This window comes from Drosophila tropicalis, unplaced genomic scaffold (assembly GCF_018151085.1).
Source record: "Drosophila tropicalis isolate 14030-0801.00 unplaced genomic scaffold, ASM1815108v1 contig_878, whole genome shotgun sequence".
Classification (NCBI taxonomy): domain Eukaryota; kingdom Metazoa; phylum Arthropoda; class Insecta; order Diptera; family Drosophilidae; genus Drosophila; species Drosophila tropicalis.
In genome coordinates, this window is record NW_027173374.1 from 9,949,660 (window position 1) to 9,976,647 (window position 26,988).

The following is a 26,988-nucleotide window of genomic DNA, read 5'->3' on the forward strand; positions in this document are numbered from 1 at the left end:
ACTGATAATTCGCCCAGTCAGAGTTAACAGAGTAATCAGAATTAACAGAGTATGTTGACGGAAGCGAAGCGAAGTCAAGTTTCACATCTATGTTTAGGAACCCGGCGAAATCGGACAAGCCCCACCATTTAACCAATTGCGCGGGCTGAATTTTGGAGCTTTCTCTTTTCGTTGATTTCGTTGGTTAGCTTCTCCTGGTGAGTATTTTCTTGTCCTCTTTCGTTTACTTTCTTATTCGCATTCTGTCGTGAGTCGTCGTCGCTGTTTGGACGGATTTCTGTAGGTCTTGACAATTTCTAAATACATACATTGTTGTTGTTTTTTTGATAACTGGCGGTTACTTTTAAAATATATAAAAATTACAAAAAAAAAACAAATTAAATAAAATAAAATGAAAATTTTTATGCGAAGTATTAAATTTTGTAAACATTGATAAATGATAAGAAGAGTTAAAATATATAGCATATATTGCGGCACAAAAACAGCTGCAGCAGTGAGCTTGTATGTGTGTGTGTGTGTGTGTGTGTTTGAATGCCTAAGTGTGTTTGCGTGTGCAGGAGAGAGCTTTTGCCTTTGTATTGGTGAGTGTTTGTTACACTTACAACAACATCTGCACAACGTGCGATCGATTTTTGGGGTCCTCACAGTGGGGCATATTCTGATGGAGAATTCTAATATTACTTTATGCAAGGACCAATTTAATTTTAATTACCAGAAATTTCGATCTTTATTACGTTATTACGACTTGAGATCAGAGGTCTTAGAATATACAGCACCTCAGTTGTAATTCGTTGATATAATATTTCTTTATAATATCCCATAAAATTGTTGCCCAATAAATTGGCCCGGCCCCCGAGACTGCTTAACAAATAAATAAACAAACTGCCACTCGAGATAATGAAATTTTCGTTAAGCATACAAACAACAAACGCCGCAAAAAATATCGAGAGTCGAGCAAAAAATACAACACCAACAACAAAAATGACAAAATATACAAAGAGAGCGAGCGGATGCGGCTTGAGTGTATAACAGTTGCTCATAGCCCCCGAGAGAGAGAGAGAGAGAGAGAGAGAGACCTAGATTGATGTAGAGAGAGAGAAAGAGGATATATACATAGATGGCTGCGAGAGAAAAGTTTTAGCACAGCACTGTGCACTGTGGGACGCCGAGCCGTTATTTGAGCACTTTATTCAAAAATGTATGATTAATAATAATTTTCAGTCTCTTTACATTGTGTGAGGTAATAAATATATTTTGCAATTATTTTTAGAGAAAATGGGCGTGGCATCTCGCCTCCACGGTGAAAAAACCGAATTTTGCCCAAAAAAAGAATGCAAAGTATTTTATCAAACATTGCATACTTTTTTGGGCAAAATGCGATTTTATCAAACATAATACTTTTCATACAACCGTTGTGATTTTAATAATTTCTTTAAATTTAGGGCCAAGATTCATAGAAAAATCTAGAAAATGTTCCTAAAGTTGATCAATATCATTATCAGCATAAGTAATATAGACACTTGAAGCAAGCAAGTGCTTCTGTCGGCCGCGGAATTCGAGAAATGCATTTGGAAGCTTTTTTCTAAGCTTAAAGAGAAAATCAAGGGATCTGAATGTCCATTTTTAACCGGAAAGTGTTTTTAAAATCTGCGATTCTATTGTTTTTCTTGGCGTGAAGGTTTGGCTTATATGTATAGCAAGGGAATTCATTCTGTTCCCAACACTGGTTTTCAACAACGTTTTTCTAGAAAGTGTTGAAAAAATTTGAAAAAGCAAGTATGCAGAAATATGCATTGATGTTCTATCTATAAAGTGGCATCAAAACATTTCGATTTCATTAACTTTTAAAAATTGACTTAAGGGCTCAAAAAACGGCTCGGCGTCCCTATGTGCACAGTAACGGTAAACGACCACCATGCTTAACAGCCATGAAAGATGACCACGAGTCGCAGTTCCCGCTATTTTAGCTGCCAACACAAGAGCGAGAGACAATGAGAGAGAGAGAGAGAGGACCAAACGAATTCCGAACTCATGGCTCCTTTGCCCCATCCGTTCCATAGCGTCTCGTCGAACAGTTTAAAGTACGCAATGCGATGGCATTTCGTTTCAGTTTAGCTAGAGACATCGTCGTGTTTTGTATGGAGGAGCTCTGAGATAACAGCAGACCCAAAGCCACCCATACGCTTGCCAAAAAAAAGACTTAACGGCAAAATTCACAGTGCGCAAAAAAAAAAAAAAAAAAAACGGATAAGAAAAAAGGAACACTAGTGAAATTCTAATTCAAACGCACACACACACTTATAGACACTTGGGCGAGAATTCCATCTGTGTCTGTCTTGGTGATATGTGAAATGTTGTTGTGCAAAAAAAAAAAACCAATATAATCATAATTTTTGAAGAAATAAACCATACGCAAAAAATCGAATATATATAATTTTTCTCACAGCAAGAAACTAAAGGAAATAAAAAATTTAAAATATAATTTTAATAATATCTAGTGATATGTAGTAAAGAATAAGAAGAAGAAAAGAAAATAATCACAGAGAATTTTACTTGTCTTGCAGCGCACAAAAGGCACAAAAAGGTGAGTGAAAAATGTTTAGGATTACTAAGGGATTCCATTAACCATTGTCCTGAATCTTATATACATACATACATACATACATTTATCCTCTTGTTGTTGTTTTTGTCATTTATATTTTTTGCTCGATTTTTGCATTTAACGATTTTTGATGAGCTCCGTGATCTGTAAAGTCTTTAACAAATTTTGAGGTACGCACACAAACAAACAAACCATCTAAATATTTTCATGGGAGTAAGAGAAAGTGTCTCATAATTCGATGCTTTACATATTCCTCTTTATGTATGTATATACATACATATATATGTACATATGTACATATATGGGGTATATTGGTATAGGTATTGGTGGTTCATCGAATGGCGTTCTCGTTTGCCCGTTGCTCAGGCTTACATCGTGGGGCTGCCTCAATGTCTGCCTCCTTGTCCTACCTGAGAGCGAAAGCGACAGCCTAATTTTTGTTGGTGTTTTATTTTTTTGTAGGGCACGTAGGCTCCATAACTTCCGCTCGGTCGGCTCACGCGCACACCTGTACCCACTCTCATACATTTGAATACATCTACGTATACATATACATGTATACATATTTACCCACACGCATACACTCTCTGGAATATATGTACATTTTTGGCAACTCATACTATTTGGTCGCCTGAGATGAGGGGGGCACATTTAAAATTCTGATGAAAAGACACTTTTTATTTGGTACACAAATATTGTGTTGTATTTTTCTTTTCTTTTCTTTTCATCTGTTTTCTGGCATCTGATTTTCATTACTCTGGCTTTAGTTTTGTTAAAAAAAAAAAATGTGTTCATATATGTAGTTTTCCAGCAGCAGTTGCTCACACACTCACACACACACACATACGTACATATAACATATATTCAGCTTAATTCAACTGTCGATTTATCACACTTAACCCCATACATGATCATACCCATAGATAGGCATATAGTTCCACTTACTCATAGAGTGTGCTCTGGGCATCATCATCGTCATCATCAACATTATTATCATCATCGTCGTCAGCAACGGTAGAGATGTGTATCAACTGCCAACAGCTTATTAGACACAAATGCTGATTAGTTGCCCAGATTCATGCGATTGCGTGTCGGATTCATTTTGGTACATATTGTTTCTGTTCTAGTCGGTGCCAGCAGCTTCAATGATGATGATGGGGGCCTTATTTACATGCCTAGACACAGACTGATTTATCCAATAGAGGGATTGACATACTCATAAACACTCACACACACACACACACACAGAGAGAAATACACATAGATGTTATCTATTATATATGTATGTAGTATAACGATTTTGTTGGATTTTTGTTGGGCTTGTTTTTATGGGATACCTGGCTTATATCTTTTTATGTGAAGTGCATTTTAAATTGAGATTTATGTTGTAAATGCAACTGCCCTGATGTAGATTTTGTATTCCGCTTTACTGCCACATAACGAATACAATATGAGTATAAAAAACAAATATCATAAACTATAGATATACCAAAAAAATTTACCTACTTCTTTCAATAAGATACTAATAAATTGTTATTGATTGAAAAATCGTAAGCATAGGAAATTCTTAGGGAGAATTTTTATAACAAACTGTGTATACATTTAAACAAATTGCCTGTTATTATGAATGAGAACTAAAATTAATTAAAATACCTTTCAATACATTATCAATTAAAATGAAATTGATCGTTGCAGTAATACATACTGTACTCTCACCTGTCCTCAAGGCATCGAATATGTATAGGGAAATTAATTGAAAACGAACAACTGACGTCTTTGAACGTCATGGATGGATATCCGTTCTATTATACATTGGCTTATCCCCAATCCAATCGTATATATGTATATGTATGTATGTGTATACGGTGGTCTGACCACCATGACAATCAATTGCACGCACAATGGAATGCATTTGTACACAATTACCGTTTGGCTGCACATTTGCATTCAAACCCAAGCGGCGAGGGCCAACAGAGGAGACAGTAGCAGTGAAAAGGGAGATGTGTACTGGCAAATTAAGCGGAGGGGTCGGTCAGACAATGCCCTCACAAGCATCCAGCCATCCAACCATCCAAGTTGTCGCCCTCAAACCTCCCTATCGAGCACAACACACACACACACACACTTACGTTTATATAATACGAAATACTTCAATAGGGAGAACCACTTCAACATACATCATAACACTGCTATATATATATCGTGAATATATATTTAATTGAATGTATTTTTTGCAAATGAGATTAACTCACAAAGGAAGCCTTTAACCGTGAGAACTTTGAATGCATTTTACAGAAATCAGCAATAAAGTTCAGGCCAACAACAATGAAGATCGTTTATATCTAGCTACTCGTTAAAAGGGTGTCCTATCATGGAAACTGTTTTAATCTAAATAAATTCAATTACTCCTGACAGAAGGGAACTCTGTATAAGCCCATATAGAATACAGGAGAGCATGTAATACTTTATAAGGGGACATCCATAAGAGTAGAACAAGGAGAATTCTTCATTCAAAAGCAAACACAGCAAAAGGCGCAAAGCTTAAAGCGTGAAACACTTGAGAATTGTTTGGTACTTTTATGTTTTTCTTTTTTGGTTCCTTTACCTCATTCTGATGTGTATGTGTGAGTTGCACACAAAGAGAACAAAAATATATATAATATTTTGCGCCTCGTCGGTTCGACGCCATTTTTTCTTTTTTTTTTTTTTGTTTTGTTTCTCTGTTTTGGTGGCATGAACATTGAATGCAAATGGCAAGGAACATTCCTTTCCCAGATCCTTGCCCATGTAGTCAGAGAAGGCAGCTTGCTGTGGGCTTATAGGAGGGTGGAGGAGGTGGTGCAATCTTCTTCTTTGGATTTGTTTGGTTGCTTTCTTTGTTGTTGTCTTGTCTGACATTTTGCTGAAAATCGAGAAACACATAAAACTCGAATTTAACCAAAAGAGCACGAGCAAAAATATGCAAATAAAATGCCATAAAACAATAGTAAAAGTCATATAAAACTAAAAACAAAAGGCATAAAATTAAGATGAGAAATATGAATGTTGAGAAAGTTTCAAGAGAATTTTGTTTAGTCAATACGAATCAGATTGTACGCTCGTTTTTTTTGTTTTTTGAACCATTCCAACAAACATACACAGAAATTGGTTGGTTGTGTCTTTAATTTGAAATTGAAAATGAAACTAAATGAACTATAGAGACGATTTATTTCATTATTATTGAGTTAAAGGGTATTTTAATGTGTGTTTGATAAAAATGCCTGGGAATGCCTCGTAGTGTGTCCGTTTTGTGCACTTGAGCTGCCATGGATGGTAAATGTAAATGGGTCGCTCGACAGTTGGCGCAGCATTAAAACGCAATTTTATTGCATACCCTCGGGGGCTTTAGGGCCGCCATCATTGTCTTAACGAACCGACAATGACGACGATGGGCGATGACAGCAAAACCCACAAGAAGAAAGCACGAACAAGACAACAACAACAGCAACAACAAGAACAACATCAACAACAATCAGAAATGGCACAACGCAGGCCCAGAAATTGTTAAACATTAGTTTTATGCTATTGTTTTTATTTGTCTGTGCTTTGGCTACTTTTATGGTTGTTTCTCTTCTACGAGTTGTAGTTGTAGTTTTGTTTCCTTTCTTCGTATGTGTGTGTGTGTGTTTTTTTTTTCCTTTTGCTTTTGCGTTTCCCATCTTGGCCATTGCCTGGCGATAATATGGCAATAAGTTGTCTGGTGCTGCAGTCTCATTAGATTTTATTGGTTGCTCCTTATGGGAATATGTATGCACTACACTAAGTGCCGAACAAAAGGCATACATAGTTACAGTTGGAAACTCATGGGAGTTAAATGCCGCCCCTGGACTCTGTCTTTTCCCGCTTGTCCCCAATGGGGACTTTAAAGTCAGTAGCTCCCCCCCATTTTGTGTGCATATCCAAATACGCATTCAAGAGAAAAGTATGCAAGTATAATACATATAAAGGGTATTTACATACATATATAATGTTCTTTGATATGCCATTTTTACATGCAGATAATCACTGACATACTTATGTACATCACTTACATACTTATGTACATACACGCACACACTCAGGCTCAGACACAGACTCACACACCCATAGAACACGAACATTCACGGAGTGTATGGGGGAATAAGCTGCTTGGTGCTCGGTGCTCGGTGCTTGGTGCTTGGTGCCTGGTGCGCCCGGTTGCTGGGCTTAAAAAATAACCCAGGGTAAAATAAAAGCAAGTGCCAGTCAACCTGCAAAAGGCTAAAGCCAAAAAAAAAAAGAGAAAAACCAAACAAAACATCAAGTTCTGTTGCGTCTTTGGGAATACGCGGCGTATGCGCGATTTTCTAGTATGATTGTTTGGCTTTTAGCTTGGAAATCGCTTTACCTTTCCAGTGATTCTAATGTTGTGTTGTCTTCATTTTGTGTTGCTAAGCTTAAAGTTAAGTTCGCTTTAAGTGTTGCATGTGAGTTGAGTGTAATGGATGAAAGAAGAAAGCATTTAACAAAGAGGAATTTCAGAATCTTCATTATGTTGTAATGTATTTTGAAAGGAGTTCTCTTTACTGCTAAATTGTTAGTGGTTTAAATTAAACCTTCATTTAAATCTTTCTACACTTTGTTGCTTGCCTTCAGTTCCTTTTGATCGATTAAGTCAATTATATAAATCTATTAAATAGATTTCAATGCAGGCCAGAGGCATTAAACATTCACCTGCAGTAGGATAAAGTGATAAGCAATTGGATTTTCGGTTTAACAGGTCATTTTAAAGTGTTAAATGCTGTGCAATTAACCCACAAGCATAGAAGTGTATAATATCAAATGCAATTAGGCATAAACTGGGAAAAGGCACAAAAGCCAACTTCATATGCATTCCAGATAATCGCACATAGCCAATTGTGGCTTAAAGTATCCGACACCAATACAAATTCAAACAGTTTACACAATTAGTGTGGTCCGCATTTATGTCAAATGAACTGACCATCTAAGGTCAGAGAGTGCGTTTGGGTTTAAAGCACTTTCCTCTAAACATTAAAACATTTAAAGTTCTATTAAGTATTTTGATAGTCATGTTTTAATTGATGGTTTTGCATAATTTTGTTAATTGCAATTAAGTTGTATTCATTAGAGTTTGGAATTGGAATGCTTCTTCTTGTTTCATAATTATAGAGATTCATTTAATTGACAAGCGTTGAATTTGTGTCAATGTGTGTGTGTGTGTAAATAATAGGTAGATAATTTTAATTAATGTAACAAATAAAAATTAATTGATGCGTATGCCAATTAAATTTCAATTTAAATTTCAACGTATTTGTTTTTCGTAGTGATTGCTGCTGATTTTGTTGTTGTTGTTGTTGCTGTTGTTGGCGGCTGCTACTGCAATTTGGCTTATACCATAAATTAAATAACGCAGGCAAATGCACACGAGCGCACATGCCCCATCAATCCAACCATCCTATTTACTGCCCTCCATCAACATCAAAATCAACATCAACATCGACAGCACGCGGTTCCCCTCTCCCTTTGCTTTGGGGTGGGAGGCACACCCACACTACATTGCATATACACTGATTATTGTAATAAGTAGCCCAATTAAAACTCTTACGCTTTTATGAACTTAATTATAGCAGAACCAACAGTATAAACAACAACAACAACAGCATAATAAGGGTCGAGTATCGCCTATCAAGGCACAGGTCTTGGGCTATGGGCTGTGGGCTGTTTGCTATGATGTTGATGTTGATGTCGTGGTTGTTGTTGTTGGCCAATGATGCGTAAGGTTGATGCATAGTTTGCATTTTCGCTGAGAGAGAGAGAGAGAGAGAGAGAGACTAGAATAACTCAAATTGTCTACACGTTTCAATGATTAAATAGCAGCAACATATGGCATTTGCGTGATATGTCAGAAAATTTTCCAAGTGATGTTGTTCTCAGGCTGCATTGTTGCTTCAAGTAATTAGCTGGAAAATGCCGACTATCTTTCTGCCTGGAGCTGGGACAACAACAACAAAACCAAATATGAACGATGACATTTCGAAGAGCCTTTGTATGTTGATGTTAATTCTATAGCCAGTAATGGCCACACAGCATCCATTCAAAAGCACACACACACACACACATTTTGTAACTTTGGTATTTTATTTACAGCCATGACGTCACTAGTTGGGTCCCCATTTGTTCGGTTGCTGCCCTTTGCCATCATCAGCACCCTAAAGGCAGCCGCTATTCATTTCTTGCGTCATTTTATATGAAAGCAATGCTCACATTTGACATTTTCAGACATCCTCCTTTTCTGTTTTTTTTCTTTTCCTCTTCTTCTTTTTTTTTATAATCATTGAAAGATTCGAGAGTTCCTGCCGTCCCAATGGTGGCCATACAGCTTTTTATTTTCTTTTAATGATAGGCACACACACACACACACACCTCTTCATCCTTTGACCCAGAGGGGCAGTAAATGGATAAATGTATACATATATACATATTTGTATTACATTGATCAACCTATTGATATCCTTCAGAAATAGTCCAGGAGAGCCAGTTGAACTTTCGCATTGGTTTATGTTAAATGTGAAAGTGAAAGATCACTTAAACATGGAAAGATTTAGGAAATCAACTGGGAATCCTTGTTAGCCTAAACATACTGAGATGTCCTGTATTTTGTTAATGATAAAGTACTTAATAAGAAACTAATTGTGATAAATCGCAAAACAAAGCTAAAATGGAACCACCTTCTTCGAATTTCAAGGCAGATGCATCTCAAAATAAGTATTTCTTGCTAATTAAACATTTTTTTAATTGACCTTTAAGTACTGCGTAGAGTAGTTAACCCCCTGGGAAATAAAATGAGTCGAATACTTTATATGACCTTATCCACAGAGACGTTCATCGGTCTTGTGTGAGAATGTTTTTCGGCCAATGCGTATCAGAAGCAGGAGCAGTCAAAAATTTCAGCTTAGCTGCTGTTGGCATTTGACTTGTCATTCTCTCGATTATTGATTTTTGCCTGGCTTGAAGTGCAGCACACCCATGGGTAATTCGAAACCCCAAGACATCGACACCACATTATAAAGAGATATGTGTGTGAGTGTATGTGTGTTGGTGTGTGTTGATGGAGCAGTAGAAAATAGACAGCAGGCACGTGTGAGATTGAAGCGCGCTCGAGAGAGATTCGCTCATATATCTTTTGCTAGGACGGTGGAAAGTGGTGATATCATCAAGGTCGATCCCACAAATGAGCCAAGCGGAGCGCGAGAAAAATAACACAAGACCTGAATAAGTCCCACTAAATTGAGCGTCTCAGCGTTAACGAGCGACAACTACAACGAAGACGTCGGCGTCGACGACTTCTACGACGCATAGAACATGGCGTAAAGCCTCTAAAGCTAAAATCGTGCACCGGACGTGGCCAAGCGGCATTTGTTTAATGTTGGTTCACCTTCCACTTCGTCCTCTTTCTCTTCTACGAAGCTCTCCCGCTAGGCAGTTGGCGGCATTCGGCGCCACATGCGGCGCCATGCAATAAAAACTAAGCGCCAGCCCGTGGCTGCCTTCAATGCAAAAACCTGGCGAAATATTGTCCGCCATCCCCCCCTCCTGTCGATACTGCCTCTCCTGCTGATTGCCTGCTGTGCGAATTCTGTTATTTTGTTTTTGCGTGTACACTTGCAAAAAATTTGTTTTTAAGTGGGTTGAATCTCCACTTTTAAATTGCACACAATATGAGTTTGATGAACTGAGAGATAGCTAATTAAATCAAGTGCAAAATGTTTAGCAAAGCAACATTTAAGACGTTTTCAAACCTATTTAGAAATCCAACATTAAATAGCTCTTGTTCAAGAATAAACATCGTGTTCATCTGAAATGACTTCACCATTTCAGATTGACCAAACAAATATACAAAACGAACGAAAAACATAAGACAAAAATCAGACATACAGATTCATATATCAAGTATTGCTTAGCAACCAAACAAAACATGCTTCCACATTCTGTGGAAAAGCACTTAAGATTATAACAACGGCGCAATATCAAGTCGCCAATGCTGAGCAAGAAATATAAACATTAGAATAAGCATTTTTAAGAACAACAATCTTTGACAATCCAAGAGTCGAAGAGTTCATTTAATTCATATGATGATTCAATGAAGATCGGGTTTTTGGTTGTGGTGTTAGATTCCCCTTTAGCCCTAATAAACTTTGAACATAGAACAATACTTTGAACATAGAACGGGGAACAATAAGAATTTCTTCTTGTAAGTTTCAAAATGTAATTTTTGACCAATGTCTTATATAATGGGTGATATTTTAGAGTTTTTACTGCTCATTCAAACTTTGAGTAATCAAATTCATATAAAATATCCTTATAGGAACTTAAAAACATGCTGTATAGCCTGTTTAATTTGTTACTTAACAATGCCATTAAATCGAGTTGCCGTGCATTATATGGGACAATAAAATATGTATAAGTTGAGTTTCTTATGTGCCATGGTTAGTTCTTATTTGAAACATTTCTTTTGTTTTTTGTTTTTTTTGGGTCAATTTAATGCCACGCCCGTGCATTTGTTTTATAGTTTGCTTGGCGCCAGACATTCAGCTAATGACCTATGATCGAGGTCGCTGAAAACGTCGCTAAAGGTCAAACAGCTGGCAAGTGTTGTTTTTTCTTAGTTTTGTTTTTGTAATTTAATCGGACGAAAAATGAATTTAATTACCTGTAAAGAATTTATAATGTTGAATTTAAATGTTATATCTATGTATTGATTTTCTGTTTTAAATTTTCCCCTTTTTTCTATGGAATTTAAAGGTTCTTAAAGGTTTTGCGGTTGAACCTTTTTCTTTCTTCGTTTCGTGTCATTTATTACCCTCATCCTGTTCTCGGAAATATTTCGACTATAATAGACACCTGTCTCTCACACCTTCCACCTCAGTATCAATTAACTGAGTTTGTAGCCCTTCCTCTTACTCTCTCTCTCTCTCTCCCTGCTTATCTTTCTCTTGCTTTCTCCACCCATTTGCCTACCCTCTTCAACTCATCAATTAAAGGTGTATACAAAAACAAAAGAGGAATAACATCAAAAAACATCAAAATTCGCCTTTGCCTTTGGCCTGCTTCAGTCGTTGGCTCATTGTATTATTTTCCCTTTGGCTTTTAGCCGCTTTGTTTTTTATCATTCGCCCTCACTCTTTGTGTTTTAAGCATTCGCCAAAAATTTTAAAAACAAACGAAAGCGAAAAGGAAACAGAAACAGAAACAGAAAGGAAGCCAAAGCAGGAGGCAGGCGACAGAAGTTGATTGGGCGAGGAGCCCAACCTTTTATTTTTGTTTTTCGGTCGTTTTTTATTCCTTTGCTTGTTTCTTTTTCGGTTTCTGTGTTTCTCCCCCTTTGACCTTTGACCAAATAAGTTGACCCGACACTCGCTCATATTTTCACATTTCACCTGGACGACCGCGTGTCCTTGTAATCATCACCACCTCCTTCTAACTAACCACAGCAAAAACCGCAGGCATCACCACCTCCTCCACTTTCTTCTCCTACTCCGTCTCCTCCTACTTCTACTCACCTCTCGTCGAGGTAAAACTTTTGAAATTATAATTTAATTTGAATGTCATTAAAATTTGTGCGCTTGCTATCTCCCTCTCGCTTTCTCTGTCACACCTCTTGGCTCCACATCTAGCATTAAGTCTATTAGTCCTGTTATCATAACCATGACACCATGGCATTAGGGAAGGAGGCGGTACATCATTTGGCTTGACTCGACTAAACCAAGTCAGAGAATATAGCATTTCTCTCAGTCTCTAGCGAGTGGAGAAAAATCTGCTTCGTTAGTAGAAAATTTTTAATAAGTTAAATAAAAGTTGGTATGTTTATTTATAAATCTTTATGTAGTCCTCCCCCGTTCCTGCCCAAAGAACAAACCCAAAACCCTCTTTCTTATACACACGCACTTTATCACTGTCCTGGCAGCCGCATAAAAATGCGCATGTTTATGAAAAAGTTTTCACTAGAGCTGAAATACAAATATTTCTTAAGCTAAGACATAGCCGACACCGACTTTTAGATACCTAGTATGCGAAAAAGAGAATACAAACTTCCTTGTATTTGTCATTTGATAAGCCTAGAAACTAAAAAAGGTTCATTCAAATAATTATAGTTTCGTTCCTCCTTGTTGTTGTAATAGTTACATAATTATCGATGCAGCTTGCAGATGCTATAGCCTATAAAATTTGATGTACTCTCTTCCCTAAAAGGGTATGGTTTTATACACAAAAGAAAATGAGAAACGGCAAACGACTTGGAAAAACTGCTGCAGTTGCAAGAAATTAAGAAAATATTCACTTGGACCAGGCCAGAATATCTTATCTGTGGAGTAGCAGAAGGACCAAAGGATAACTTGTATGAAAAGTCGTTGACAAACGCAAAATGGTGACAGTTGGAGCAGCTGTTTGGTGGGCTGCCTTGGTCGGATAAAGAAGAGGTTGAAGAGGACTCTGGCGCAATAGTTTTTTCGTCCTTTTTTCTTGCACGCCAAGAGAACCAGGCAAAAGAAAAGAATACTTAAAACTCTGTCTCCTTTTGCTGTGTGTAACATGTAGAAAATTGTACTAATTTAACAGAGAATTCAAAAAGGGATGGTTGTATGAAATGAAAAGAGGGCAAAAGGAATTAAATTGGCCAACCTGCAGCTAGCTGGCATATTTGGTGGCGTCTTAATGCCATTTTAATTGTGCGGGAAAATAACATTTAAATTACTGCGGCGCCAGAGTCTTAGACAGTGGCAGCTACCAGCCACAAGCTATTTAGCATAAGACTCACCCAAAGAGTAGGCAAGCGCTCTGGGAGAGATGTGGGGGTGGGAAGAGTGTGCGGCATGCAGAGTTATTATACGGAGTAGCACAGTCTAATGGGCAGCCAGCATGCAAGGCAGTTTGAGTCCAAGTTGGAGTCGTTGTTCAATTTCCCATCAGAGCCGTCGTTGCAGTAGTTGCAACAAAGAACGTTTACCTCAAGGACATGGCATGGGGACGTTTTGGCTGATGGTGCGATTGGCTCATTCTACTCTGGGGATGAATTTAAAGTAAATGTGCTGAGTAAACAAACCTTTACACTTGTTAACCACAAGGTTTTCAGGCAGTGACCCGAAAATTAGTGAACTGAGTTTTGTAAACTTATTTTCTTGAGGTTTGCCAATTAACCTAAAAAAAAACCAACTCTAATGAGTGAGTTAAAGAGTTTAGGTATTCATATGTACATATGTATGTGCATATATGAAATCGGTCAAGAGGCTATAACAGCAAAATCTGTGGAAATTATGCTTAACGATGTTGCAAAGACCTTTGAAAAGGATTTTTCTCTCTGTAGCAGCAGGTTCTTTGCAGTGTGAATGGGGTTGGGCTGAAAGGGTGAGAGAGCCTTGAGGCTTGAGGTGGGATTTTGGTACTTGAAAAGTTTGTATACAAGCTGATACCAAGATGGCTTTCAATTTTCCTTAGCTCTGTGCGCTTTTACCCATCTCTTTTTTGCTCAAGTGGTAAACACAAATTCACAGACACACAAACTTACAGAACACACTCACTCACATACATACACATGCAAAGACAAATAAGCATAAATTTTGTAGCATACTAACGGGGGGCAGTAGACAAGCCAGCCAACAAGTCAACTTATAGTTGTTTGTGTGGTGGTAATGGTGACACACAAAAACACAAACCAAACTAAAGAAAATGGCAACAGCAAAACAGAGAACAAAAATTAAACCCACACACAGACACAGACAAACCAGTCACATCTGCTACAACAACGGCAAGGAAACTAAGACAAATAACTTAATGCCTTTTCTATTTGCAGTTCAAACAACACAAAAAGAAGAAAGGAGAAAAAAAAAAAACACAAAAACCGGTCGACGAGGCGCACATAGGTGAAGGAAGGAAGGCACTGGCACAGGCACAGGAAGTGCACAGGAAACTCTACAAAAGTGCAACAGCTGCACACACATACACATACACACTCACGCACACAAGCAGACACTTACACGCGCACACAAAGCTATTCAATCCCATGCCCATGCCAAATCCAAAGCCCAGTTTCAGGCCAAAGTGAGACAGTTCTGGAGCGTTGCAAGAAGAATGTGTAGTGCAGTGTACATAAGGCAGCTTCAAGTGGCAACGACAACAACAATAGTGGCAACAGTAGCAGCAGCAACAACAAACACAACCGGATAATAAGCGTAAAAACCAAAGTCCTGAGTGTTGACAGCAGAGAGAGGCATAGAGAGTGTGTAGTGAGTGTAGCTGTATGCCAACTGAATGTGGCCAACCAGCTTAACAAAGGCACAGCAGACAGAGAATACATAAAACAAAAGAATATAAAACGAACTACAATAAGACCCGAATTCGCAAATCCAAAACCAAAATCAAATCGAAATCCAAATTGAAAGTGTCTACAGCAGCAGCAACAGCAGCCGCAATTGCAGCCAGTGACGTCACGGTGTGGTTAAGTAGGACATTGCCGCATTTTGTTTCGTTTCATTAACTTTGTTAGTACTCCGCGGTCGCCTTGCGCATCTGCATTCGTGTGTTCGCCGTCATCCGAGTATCCGTGTGCGTTCGCCGTGCATCTCTGCATCCGCGTCATGGCCTTCACTAGCCTCAGCCCCCAATCATTGGGTGCCATCGCGATGCTCGTGCTGTCGCTGCACTTATCCAATGCAAACGTCATCGATCGACTTGTGGTACAGACATCATCGGGACCAGTGCGCGGTCGCTCGGTAACGGTCCAGGGGCGTGAGGTTCACGTATATACAGGCATACCGTATGCCAAGCCGCCCGTCGAGGACCTGCGCTTTCGCAAGCCGGTTCCGGCGGAACCCTGGCACGGTGTATTGGATGCCACGCGTCTGTCGGCGACCTGCGTGCAAGAGCGGTAAGTACTGTACCAGAGGTTCAAAGGCACACGCACACAAAGTGGGTGGGGGGCTGCAGCTGGCCCCATACATTTGTATATAACTATTGTTGACCTAAAAGCGTGATAGCGTCAGTAGCACCGACCCGGCTGCAGTTCGTTGTATATTGTTGTTGACCTAACTGCTCGCAATGACGTCATTGCTCTGGCAAAATGCCGGCCAACTGCAAAAGCCGAGCATTTCGGACCACAACTAGTTCAACAGAAATCTCAATTAGTAAAGCTCAAATAATAAAATGGTTATATTTCTTACCAATTTGAGAAATGAATGAGAAACCCTTTAGAAACCCTGAAAAGCATAAAATATTCTGAAAAGTATTCAGACTTAAGTTCAGACACATTACACAGCGTAATCCATTTTGAATTACTTTGTTTTCTAGTATCTACTACATTAGTTTATGTACATCATATAATTTACATATTAACATAAATTTCAATTGCTTAGAGCTGAAGATATATGTTTGTAATAAAAAGGAAATTCCTTTCCTATATAGAATGGTCAGCATGTTGCCAATAAGGCTTTAATCGTCAGGACTTTAAGAGAATCGGGTTGAATTTCTCTTAATTATGCTCAATAGCTGTTCAGAGAAACGAAAATAAATTACTTTGAATTATGCGAAATGGCCAACATAATTTTAATAGACACGAAGCTAAAACGCACCTTAATTTATTTACCAATATATACTTATATATGTATGTATGTACATATATCATGAATGTGCACATATCGAATTCCAGTCTTAGAGAGACGGATGGATAGATAGATGGATAGACAAATGCTGAGCTTTGTACAAATGCGTAGTGTAATATCGATTGGAGCTATTCAACAATTTATAAGGCACAAAAACTATGTCAAATTGTTGGCAGAACAAACGAGAAATGATACGACAAGAGGCATGTGGTGGGGGTGTCAAGTGGGCTGGCCCTCTTATATGTATGTGTATATGTATGTAGTTGCGGAAAATGGCAAAGTAAAAGTAAAACGAAACGAAACGGAAGAGAGCAAATAAAAATAAATAACACACAGCTGGTTGGTTAGTTTATTTATTTTTTTTTTCTTTCGTAATTGGCATGACCGAATTGTCCGAGCAAATGGATAACCGGACAGCCGGAGTCGTAGCCGGTGTCGGTGTGGGAGCGGAAGCGGTAGAGAACTGTAGAGAAGGTAGAAAATCTGGGCTCTAATTTGCATCTAGGTCAAATCGCTGGTGAAACTTACTAAGAAAACAATCCCTACTTGCAGTTATGAATACTTTCCTGGATTTTCGGGCGAAGAAATATGGAATCCAAATACCAATGTATCAGAAGATTGCCTCTATATAAACGTTTGGGCACCGGCCAAGGCACGTTTGCGTCATGGACGCGGAGCCAATGGTGGCGAGGTATTTGACATCCATTTCGTTATCCATTGACCGTATAACCCATTAGCAATTGCATTTTGCAGCATTCGGGCAACAAACAGGGCGATACGGACCATCTCATTCATAATGGCAATCCGCAGAATATCACCAATGGGTTACCCATATTGATTTGGATCTATGGTGGGGGATTTATGACCGGCTCGGCCACTCTGGATATTTACAACGCCGACATTATGGCAGCTGTGGGCAATGTGATTGTGGCCTCGTTTCAGTATCGTGTGGGTGCATTTGGGTTTCTGCACTTGTCCCCCGAAATGTCAGAAGAATTTAGCGAGGAGGCGCCAGGCAATGTTGGTCTCTGGGATCAGGCACTGGCCATACGTTGGATTAAGGATAATGCACATGCATTTGGCGGCAATCCCGAATGGATGACACTGTTTGGTGAATCGGCTGGTTCAAGTTCGGTGAATGCACAACTCATGTCGCCGGTTACAAGGGGCGTGGTTAAACGTGGCATGATGCAGTCGGGCACCATGAATGCACCTTGGAGCCATATGACTTCTGAAAAGGCGGTTGAGATTGGCAAGGCCCTCATCAATGACTGCAACTGCAATGCATCTATGCTAAAGGTGAGTAATATACGAACACTATGAGTGACTAAAAAAATTATGAGTAAAAACTTTCTCAGACCAATCCTTCTCATGTGATGAGCTGTATGCGTGCTGTGGATGCCAAGACTATATCGGTACAGCAATGGAATTCGTACTCGGGGATACTCAGTTTCCCGTCGGCACCAACCATAGATGGTGCATTTTTGCCAGCAGATCCCATGACCCTGATGAAGACAGCTGATCTCAAGGACTACGATATCCTCATGGGCAATGTGAGGGATGAGGGTGAGTTGAAAAAAAAACCATTGACCCCAGAACGTGGCTGAAGATTCTCCAAGCATTTCTTCTCAGGATCTTTCCTTCGTTTCTTTACATCCTGTTCTTCTTCCTTCTCTTAAGTATGCTCCAGTTTTTCCTGCTCTTCTTTTGCAACAATAAACTGTTCCAAGTCCAATTCCAAGCACTTTGGGCAATCCATTGTACTATCTTGCTGCTGACGTCAGTAGTAAATGGAGACTAAATGTGGCCCAAAAAAGATGAAGAAAAACCATGGCCAGTTGGCCAAGTTGTTTACTCTGCCTCTCATCTGCCATCCCGTCCTTTGGCATCTCAATGCCAGCAAATTTTGCTCTTTTTTTTTTTTTTTGTTGCAGCTTCAACCATTTTCTGATTTTATTATAGTACTTTATTTTTAACCAATGCCACCACCTCTCTCCCCCCCTTAAACCACTCCTACAACAAGCGCTTCCTTTGCTTGATTCATTCTTTTATCCAGACGAAATGCATTTTATTTTTAAGTGGGCGTGGCTGCGGCTGAGCTGGCTTACCCGGGGTTGCTTTATGCGAATATTTTCTGTGCAGATTGGAGAGCTCGTAATGCATTCGGTAGTTTCTGTTGGCTCGAGTACTTAATTTTTATGGTTTATTGCATGACATTGTGTTGGCAGTAATATACTGAACAGGGAGATGGCTTTGTGGGGCTGTGGTAAGTGAGGGGGGATAGCTTTTGCATATTGTGATTGTGCCACATTTTAGAGAGCTTAGTTTGTTGTATGTATGTATGTGTTTATACAAATGACTTTGCTACTGCTGGCAGAATCACAAAAATGCACTCTATGTAATATTGTCTGCTAGCTTTGTGGCTTTTGTTGGCTCAACCGAAAGGACATTTCTCTCAACAAATTACAAATTACGCAAGCTGTTAATTCCCAGAGTCAAATATGCCAACGCTTCAAATAAGAAAATAAAAGCAAGCCAACATTAAAATAAAAGTAAACGTAGAAATAAATACGCACAACATTCACGCCTGGAGGATTCCAACTTTGCCAGACTTGCCCACGCAAATTTGTTGAGCGGTGTCGGGATCCCTCGACAAAGAGAGAAACAAAAAAAAAACACGCACAAAAATAAAAACCAAAACAGCAAAAAATACGAAAACAACAACAACAAACAACAAAAAATGGGCAAATGACACACGACGCACCCAGTGGCAATGCCACCGCCTTTCCCTTGTCAACCCCCTCTGACTCCTTGTCACTCCATCCACACACACACACATTTTGGGACAAGGGCGCTCAGCTGTGCCGTACAGCAGCATCATAAATTATTTAAATATTTCGTTGAGGTGCCGCCAGCAGGGCGGCAAGGAAGAAAAAAAAAAAAAAAAAAAAAGCAGCAGGTAGCAAAATGTGAGACCTCTGGCAAACGGGTCGCGTAAATGTATACCGCACGTGCCGCAGGATTGCTTCAAGAGGCGGCATTAGAATTATTATTATTGGGGAGTGGCTAGCCAAAAGATATTCTCAATCTGCCATGTTAGTTTTCTTCGATCTCTAGCTAGACAAAGAAATATGTATGTATATATTAGAGGAGTCCTTTTGTTTACTCCTTCGTTTTATTAAATTACTGCATTTGACTGCTCTTTGTTTGTGTGTGTGTGTGTGTGTGTGTGTGAGTTCGAAAGATTTTCACAAATTTTCCTTTTGCGTTTTTCGTATCATTTTGTTAAGTTCTCATGTATAACAGATTGAGTTTATTTCTTTTTCCTTTCTTTGTTGGTTTTTGGTTCTCAGGGCTTTTTTCTTTTTCTTATGCTCAGTGCTTTGACTCGCTTTCGATTTCCTTGCTATGCATTTATCTGTGTATTTGTGTACATGTGTATATGTGTGCGTGCCGCTGCCGTTTGGCTCGTCATATTGAAGGAGACGGACAGTGGCGGAGGATACGGGCATCAGACACGGACACGTGTGCTTTTCGGCTCACTTTCACTCAGCGTTTCCCAAGCAGAAACCAGAACCAGACCCAGCACCAGGATACCAGCTGGTATTCGCTCTCAGTGGCTTTTGCTCTTGTACTATCTCTTTCTTTCTACATTTCTCTCGCTCTCCCTCGCTCTCTCTCGTTCTAGCCAAAGAGGCTATTCTCTTTTTCGCTCTCACTCTCTTTCTCTCTATGTTGCTCTCTTTCTCTCTGTGGGTGTGCTTGTATGTGTGTGTGTGGGGCTTACATATCTGGCCGTAACCGTTGCCAGCCAGTGGCGTCGTTCCTTGTTCTCTTAGCCAAGGAGTGCGTGCGTGCCCGCAAGGCTCGTTGTGTTTCTCTCTGTGTGCTTGTGTGTGTGTGTGTGTATGTGTGTGTGCTTGTGAGTTCAAGGTCATCTACCATTTGCAACAATACGAATACAAATACATTAAGATTTGCCGCGCACATGAAAATATCTTAGCTGTTTCTCGTTATTCCATTGCATAGATTCAATTGGAAAATTTATGTGTGAATTTTGCTTATATTTACAATGCCCCAAGCTTAAATCTTTAAAAATGCAAAACAGGTATCTAAATATTTACCTCTTTGATACTTAATGCGATTTATTTTGAATATAATTAAATTTACTTGTAAAATTGTTCAGCCTAAAAATAGGCAACGGAGAATAGAAAGTTCACAGATGCAACCAACACCAACGCAGATCCAGTCTCTCCCTCTATTTTGTGTGTGTGTGTGTGTGTGTGTGTGTGTGTGTGTGTGTGTGTCTGTGTGTGAAGCCTTATTTGCACGTTAATTGCTTCAAAAACCGCAAACTTGGCCAGCATCAAAAAATCAACCTGTTTTGTTGCTGTCAACTCAATTATACACTCATTAAAAATATATTTACGTGAGGAGAAGCAAAGAAATTTTTGGCCACACAATTTCTACCAGAGCATCTCTGTGTGTGTGTGTGTGTGTGTGTTTTTGGCAATTTAATTAAAAGTGTTTATATGTGCGTGTGAGTACGTGTCCTAAAGAGAATCTTTAACTAAATAGAGTTTAAGACAATAAAATTTGCCTTGAAGTTGGTATGCCATTTCCCTCCTCTCTTCTTGACAAGAAAACCATTTTAAATTGTAATGAATTCTGGCTTATATATTGTTTGATCTGTTGAACGAAAACCATGAAAATAATCATTTTTTTTATTTTTTTTTTATTTTTTCTAACTTTAATGAGACCTTTAAAGTCGAATATCAAAGTACAACAAATGTTCCAGCACGTGCCATTTACGAGCTCAAATCCACATAGAAACACTCTCACACACACACACATCTCTATTTACTCACATAGATTCACACACACACATACACTGACTTAGTGACTCGCATATGGGTGAGCTACTTGATGTTGTTGGTTGTTGTCGTTGTGGTTATCCCTTATAGGGCACAACAATTATGGTTCGTTAGTGAGTTCAGATTTGAAGTATGCCAGAAGACTGAGGAGGCAGCAACAACAACCACCACAAGAACAATAGCCACAATAACAAGTGGCATAAAAATTAAGTTAATAAAAGGCAAAAACTAGACGCATTGTTCCTACCATGCAAGCAGTTTGTTTATTCTATTTTACACTTTAGAGAACTTTCGTTCTTCCTCTACTGTACTATACAGACCCCTTTGGTCGCTTTGTTGGGTTGGGTTTTCTTGTTTTTTATTCTGCCGCTTGCAACTGTCAACGGTTTGTTGTTGCTGATACTTGGGGTTAATGCTGCGCCTGATGTCCTTGGCACGGCTGGGCTCTATTGTATGTACATAGAAATGTTCTTAAAGCGTAATTGTTTTCTGTAGGATTTGCCAGCAGCCAAAACACGAGTCTTTCCCTACCAACCCCCTACCTTCAACCCACAACCCTTAACCCCCAACCTGTAACCCCTTCGTTCTCTATTCTATTGCTATTGTCATATGGTCTCTTCCATGACCTCGCTAGTATTCGCTTGTTCACCCGCTTGTTCATTCAGTACTCTTGTTTTTGTTTCCTTCATTGCAGGCACATACTTTTTGCTGTACGATTTCATCGATTACTTCGATAAGGACGATGCCACCGCCTTGCCGCGTGACAAGTATCTGGAAATTATGAACAACATTTTTGGCAAGGCAACGCAAGCGGAACGCGAGGCCATCATATTTCAGGTAAATTTCCATCACGTCAACAAGCCAACAAAAGAAAATTAAGAGCCACAGAGTGGTTTTCGTTCATAACCAGTATATATAGCCACATTTGTGTGTTTGTAAAGCCAATCGCTTGCCAAATGCATCAGGGATATGCATCCTTTATCCATTTGACGTAGTAGTTTGCATTGTCAACTTCAGTAAACAACAAAAATGGAAAGAAAAACGACTGACGCACTTTCCTGTCATCAGCTGGCCCCATTTGATGTAGCTGGAACTGAAGCCATTATGACTAGAAGGAGCAAAAGGAGGAGGAAGAGGACGTTGATTTGATGTTGTCACCACTGCCGCGAACATAAACGAGTTAAACGCAACGTCAGCGACGCCGTCAAGTTGATTAAATTGTATTAACTTGATGACTTTATTCAGTTATAAGGGCGAAAATTGCATTTTGTGTTGTGGTTAAAATTGATTTGACATATACATTCATCTAACTTACAACATGATTATATGTTGTTTCAATAGTCAAATCTGAAATGGCTCTGTGTGGTGTTTTTGTTCAGTTTCTTTTAACTTATGTAATTATAGTAAATTGTTTTGCTTTTTTTGCAGTATACCAGCTGGGAGGGCAATCCAGGCTATCAAAATCAACAGCAAATTGGACGCGCTGTGGGCGATCATTTCTTCACTTGCCCCACCAATGAATATGCTCAAGCTTTGGCCGAGCGAGGCGCCTCCGTGCACTATTATTACTTTACACACGTGAGTTGAATTGGGTTGGGTGGCAATCAGCGGGGAGCTAAAAACTTATTTACCTAAAGTTTCCGCTTTAAATATTTAATGTACTCAATCTTCTGGCTGCAATTGGTAGTTTATGCTGTTATTGCCTTTATTATTGCATACCTTGGGGTAAATTTGTGATAATTAATCTATTATGAAGAATTTAGAATTTATTAGTTCAAGTTATTGGTTAATTAATTAGTTTACGATTTAGTTTTGATTGTTACTCAGTATGAAGTAGATTTACTGCTTAGGAAATGTCTTAAAGCGAGCTCAGAAAAAAAGGTTTTTTTTTCTTGGTTTGGTATTTTAGCGTTTTTCAAGACTGGACCTTGGTTGCCTCATATTAATACGGTGCACTTGGTGCAAGTCATTAAATATTTCACACCCTTTGACACGTAAGATGGCGTTGATGCGCGTGCGTTCAATCGAAATGCGGTCAAATGGAGTGAAAGTGGCGAACAAAATTGTGGGGAAAAAGCGAAAGAAAAGAAAATAAATGAAATGGTGCAATTTGTTTGTCATTAAAATTGCGCACAAGGCTAATGGCAGGTCAGAGCCAGAACCAGAGGGCCAAAGCGATAGCCGGAGCCAGAGCAGTCAGTAGAGAGAGCCTACAGAGCCAACCAACTAAGTGGCTACCTGCAACGCCGTCAGCGGCTGTGGAATATGTCAACCTGCCAGTGCCTTAATTATTAATGTCTGGTCTGATGGCCAGTCAGTCAGTCGAGGCGACAGAAAAGCAAAGCCTGGGGGCTAATCTGCAGTAAAAAAGAAAACAAGAGCAAAAAATGAAAAAAAAAAAAAAACACAAATGCTCTATCTGCACTTTAAATCATGTCAAGGTACATCATATATACTTGTTAAGGACTAGAATACTGCCACATTCCCATCATTCTGGCCTCTAGCCACTTATGAAGTGTGTGTTTTTGTAATGAAAATTATAATCATACACTTTGTTCTTCATTCCTGGAATAGACCATTTAGCATTCCTTTTAACCTCTGACACAGTGCAATTAGTATTACTTAGTAAAAGATTTCATTTAGTATTTAACTGAAGTCGAAAGTGAAATTCAAGTGAAATTAATGTGAATTTTAAGAGGCCATTGCCTTCAAATGGGTTTATAATGGGATATATATCTATCTATTCCAGTTAAATCACTTAACACACTTGCCACTTAGTTATCATTAAAATGATTAGAAAATCAATGTTATGTCAATTTCATTGAGTTTATTTAGATGGTAGCACTTGCATTTCTGCCTTATAGATCAATTAATTAATGTATTCACTTGAATCAAACAATTTGCTGGAGGTGCAATCTATTTGATTGGGCTTGACAGTGTCACGCCTATGTGGGAAAAACGAAAAAAAAGGGTCGTCTTGATTGTAGTTGTTGTGTAGTTGTTGTCGAGGTAACCTTGGCCGCCATAATTATGGTAACCGAAAGTTTCACGCAATCTACACCCACAAAAGGCAACGAATCACTTTTCCCAGATACACACACACTCACACATATACACACACGCACGCCCAGACATACATACATATATACACACACTGCCAATTAAACCACACGCACTCTACGGCCAAGACGCTTTGAGGCCCCGGGGCAGATAGCAAAACGACAATCGTTACAAGGAGGCACGATTCGAGGCACGGTTGTTGTGTACAATATGTAGAGTTTGGCTGCTAATGAAACTTCAATTTACGAGGTCATGGCCCCACACACGACCTGCACGTGTGGGGCATAATTTCAGTCAGTTAAGTATTTTACTTAAATGACTCTGACTGCGGTGTTCCGGCAGCAGGAATATCTAAAACCAACAAGCGACTTTAGCAGAGACAGCGGCAGCATTTGTCGGACTAATGATTAACAAATACATAGCATTAAATTTAAGCAGAGTCACCTCATCGATTTTCTATTTAGTTGTAGTCGCATGTGTCTTAGTAATTACAATTGGCTGTCGATATTGGTTTGTGATAAAAATTTCTGAGTCCTCTTGTGGTTAGGCTAAATTCATGGAAATCAATTGTTGAGGTATTTAAATTAGAAAATTTTATAGTTTGGAGTTGGAAAATAAATCGTCTGTTAATAATCCAGTGCACCAACAACAGAGAGAAGAACAGCAACAGCAGCAGTAGTAGCAGCTGAAAAGGAGCACCGAGAATGGAAAAGAAAGCAAATGAAATTAGTTTTAATTACAGCCGTCAAGTTGGAGGAACAAAACTCGTAACTCACTTTGCCCATAAACGAAAAGACCTGGCCAAGATGAGGCCACCATGGCCAAGTTGGCGACGAAGCATGGCAAAATGGGGTCGCCCAGCTGAAGTGCTAAAGTGCCTGCCAGATTGTCTATGTCTATTTGCCTGGCACCTCCACTGGCAGCGAGGGTCACTGCCTGCTGACCAGTCAGAAGCAGCCCATACGCTTCACTGACCGGCCAAACATCCGCCCACTTCAGCACTTCATTCCGCTCTCCAAGATATATCTATATCTATACTTATGTACGTACACCTTGCCGTCAGTTGGGTATTAGCTAGCCATCTTCTTACTTGAATACTGCAGCGTGCAACGTGCCTGGCACTTAAATAAGTTTTCATACCTCGCAGAGTCAGCTCCTGCGACTACTTGGACTGTAACTAGGGCTATGGCATTTCTCATTATGGGCGGACAACAGCAAGGCTCACAATCAGCCTCCACCCATTTGGCAAAATGTCCAAGTTTTTTCCCCCAAATGTTTGTAATTTTTGCGCTTAAATCAAAAAACTTTATTTTCATGCTAAGGCTGCATACAATTTTTCATTATTTTGCGCGAAAAGGAGTACACGATGGCCAAACTACAGGACATTTCTATTTGTTTGCCTATATGTGTGTATACATGTGTGTGTGTGCTGGGACGTGTAGTCTGCTGGCAGTGGCAGGCAACGGCCAAGGCGTATAAATTTCCAACAACTTGACGTCCGACATTACCCTTGCCATTTCCCGGATACAATTCATTATGTGACTTGGCAGCGGCCACTTGCCCGTCTGCCAACATCCTAATATGCAGCTGCTGCTAATAATAATTGTTGGTATGAGTAAAACTTTTCGCATTCTCACACAATTGATATGGAAATTAAGTAAGAGGATTGATGCAAAAGAAATGTTTACATAGCAAAAAGAAACAGTCAAATATAGCAGTCAAATATAGCAACGTGGAGGCAAAAATGAAAAGCAAATTATAGAATATAAAGAATAGTTATAATTTTTGTGTGAATTTCAAATGACTTAGCTTTAAGAATTGTGAGTAAGTAACTATGTACATATGTACGTATGAGTAATAAACGATTCTAACAGTTTGCCAGTTTTTCATAGCATACTTTAGGGATTTGCCTATCCAATTGTGATCTAATGCTAAATAATAGAGAACAATTAGATGGAAGTCTGTTCGTTCTGTGGCAGCTTTTTAAAGTCTCTTTATTTAAGATACCTTAAGCTTAGAGTTATAGATCCTGAATTTCAAATAGTCCATGTTAAATGTATGTGTTGAGTCAGTCAGTCTTTGGACAAATATCGTCTGACATGGTGCAACATCTACATAGATAGGCAAACAAGTCGCTAGTGTTGTCTGACAGAGAGGGAAAGCATTTAATTCCGTTCGCTGGCAAGCATTTATTTATTTATTCATTTTTTTTTCCCCCGATTTTTCGTTTTTCGGCGTCGCCTCACTACGCGGCATGCTGCGTCAATATTTACAATTTACAGGGAGCAGCAGAAGCGAGTGAACGGCGGCGCGAGTGCCACAGCAAAATCAAATAAATAAATAAAAAGGGTAGAGATGTTTATCTGCATAATTTCTGACTGGGTTTACGACAACAGCGGCAAACTGGTGGACTGGTAGACTGACAAACTGAATCCTCTCCTCATTCATGGCATCTTATTTTGGTTTTTCTTGTTTCTCCTTCCTCATTTTGTGTTTTTTTTTTCATTTTTTTGTTTTTTTTTAGCGCACAAGCACCTCTTTATGGGGCGAATGGATGGGCGTTCTGCACGGTGATGAGATTGAGTATTTCTTTGGCCAGCCGCTAAACACATCTCTGCAGTATCGACCTGTGGAGCGTGAGCTGGGCAAGCGTATGCTTAATTCGGTCATCGAATTCGCCAAGACCGGGTAAGTTGAGTATGGCCAATGGAAGCAAGCTTTTGGTTAAGCTTTCACGTAAACTTGGCTAACTAAGTGTATGGCACAACCGAGTCACACACTTTGC

The 26,988-nt window shown here is 39.2% G+C and overlaps 1 protein-coding gene across 3 annotated transcripts in view; it reads left to right on the forward strand.

The window, feature by feature from the left end:
* The first annotated feature begins 261 nt into the window (after positions 1-261).
* Ace (Acetylcholine esterase) overlaps positions 262-26,988 on the forward strand; it is a 39,557-nt gene continuing 12,830 nt past the window's right edge. Inside the window, exons 1-9 of one of the 3 annotated variants that reach the window (XM_068301161.1) lie at positions 262-279; positions 2,447-2,584; positions 14,466-15,539; positions 16,822-16,960; positions 17,023-17,568; positions 17,628-17,835; positions 21,838-21,980; positions 22,572-22,721; positions 26,728-26,891. In XM_068301161.1, the coding sequence (XP_068157262.1) occupies positions 15,250-15,539; positions 16,822-16,960; positions 17,023-17,568; positions 17,628-17,835; positions 21,838-21,980; positions 22,572-22,721; positions 26,728-26,891 (1,640 nt within the window). In that variant the 5' untranslated portion in view covers positions 262-279; positions 2,447-2,584; positions 14,466-15,249. Of the gene's footprint in view, positions 280-2,116; positions 2,585-14,465; positions 15,540-16,821; positions 16,961-17,022; positions 17,569-17,627; positions 17,836-21,837; positions 21,981-22,571; positions 22,722-26,727; positions 26,892-26,988 lie in introns of those variants that run through there. The other 2 variants (XM_068301163.1, XM_068301162.1) reach the window with 2 other exon arrangements.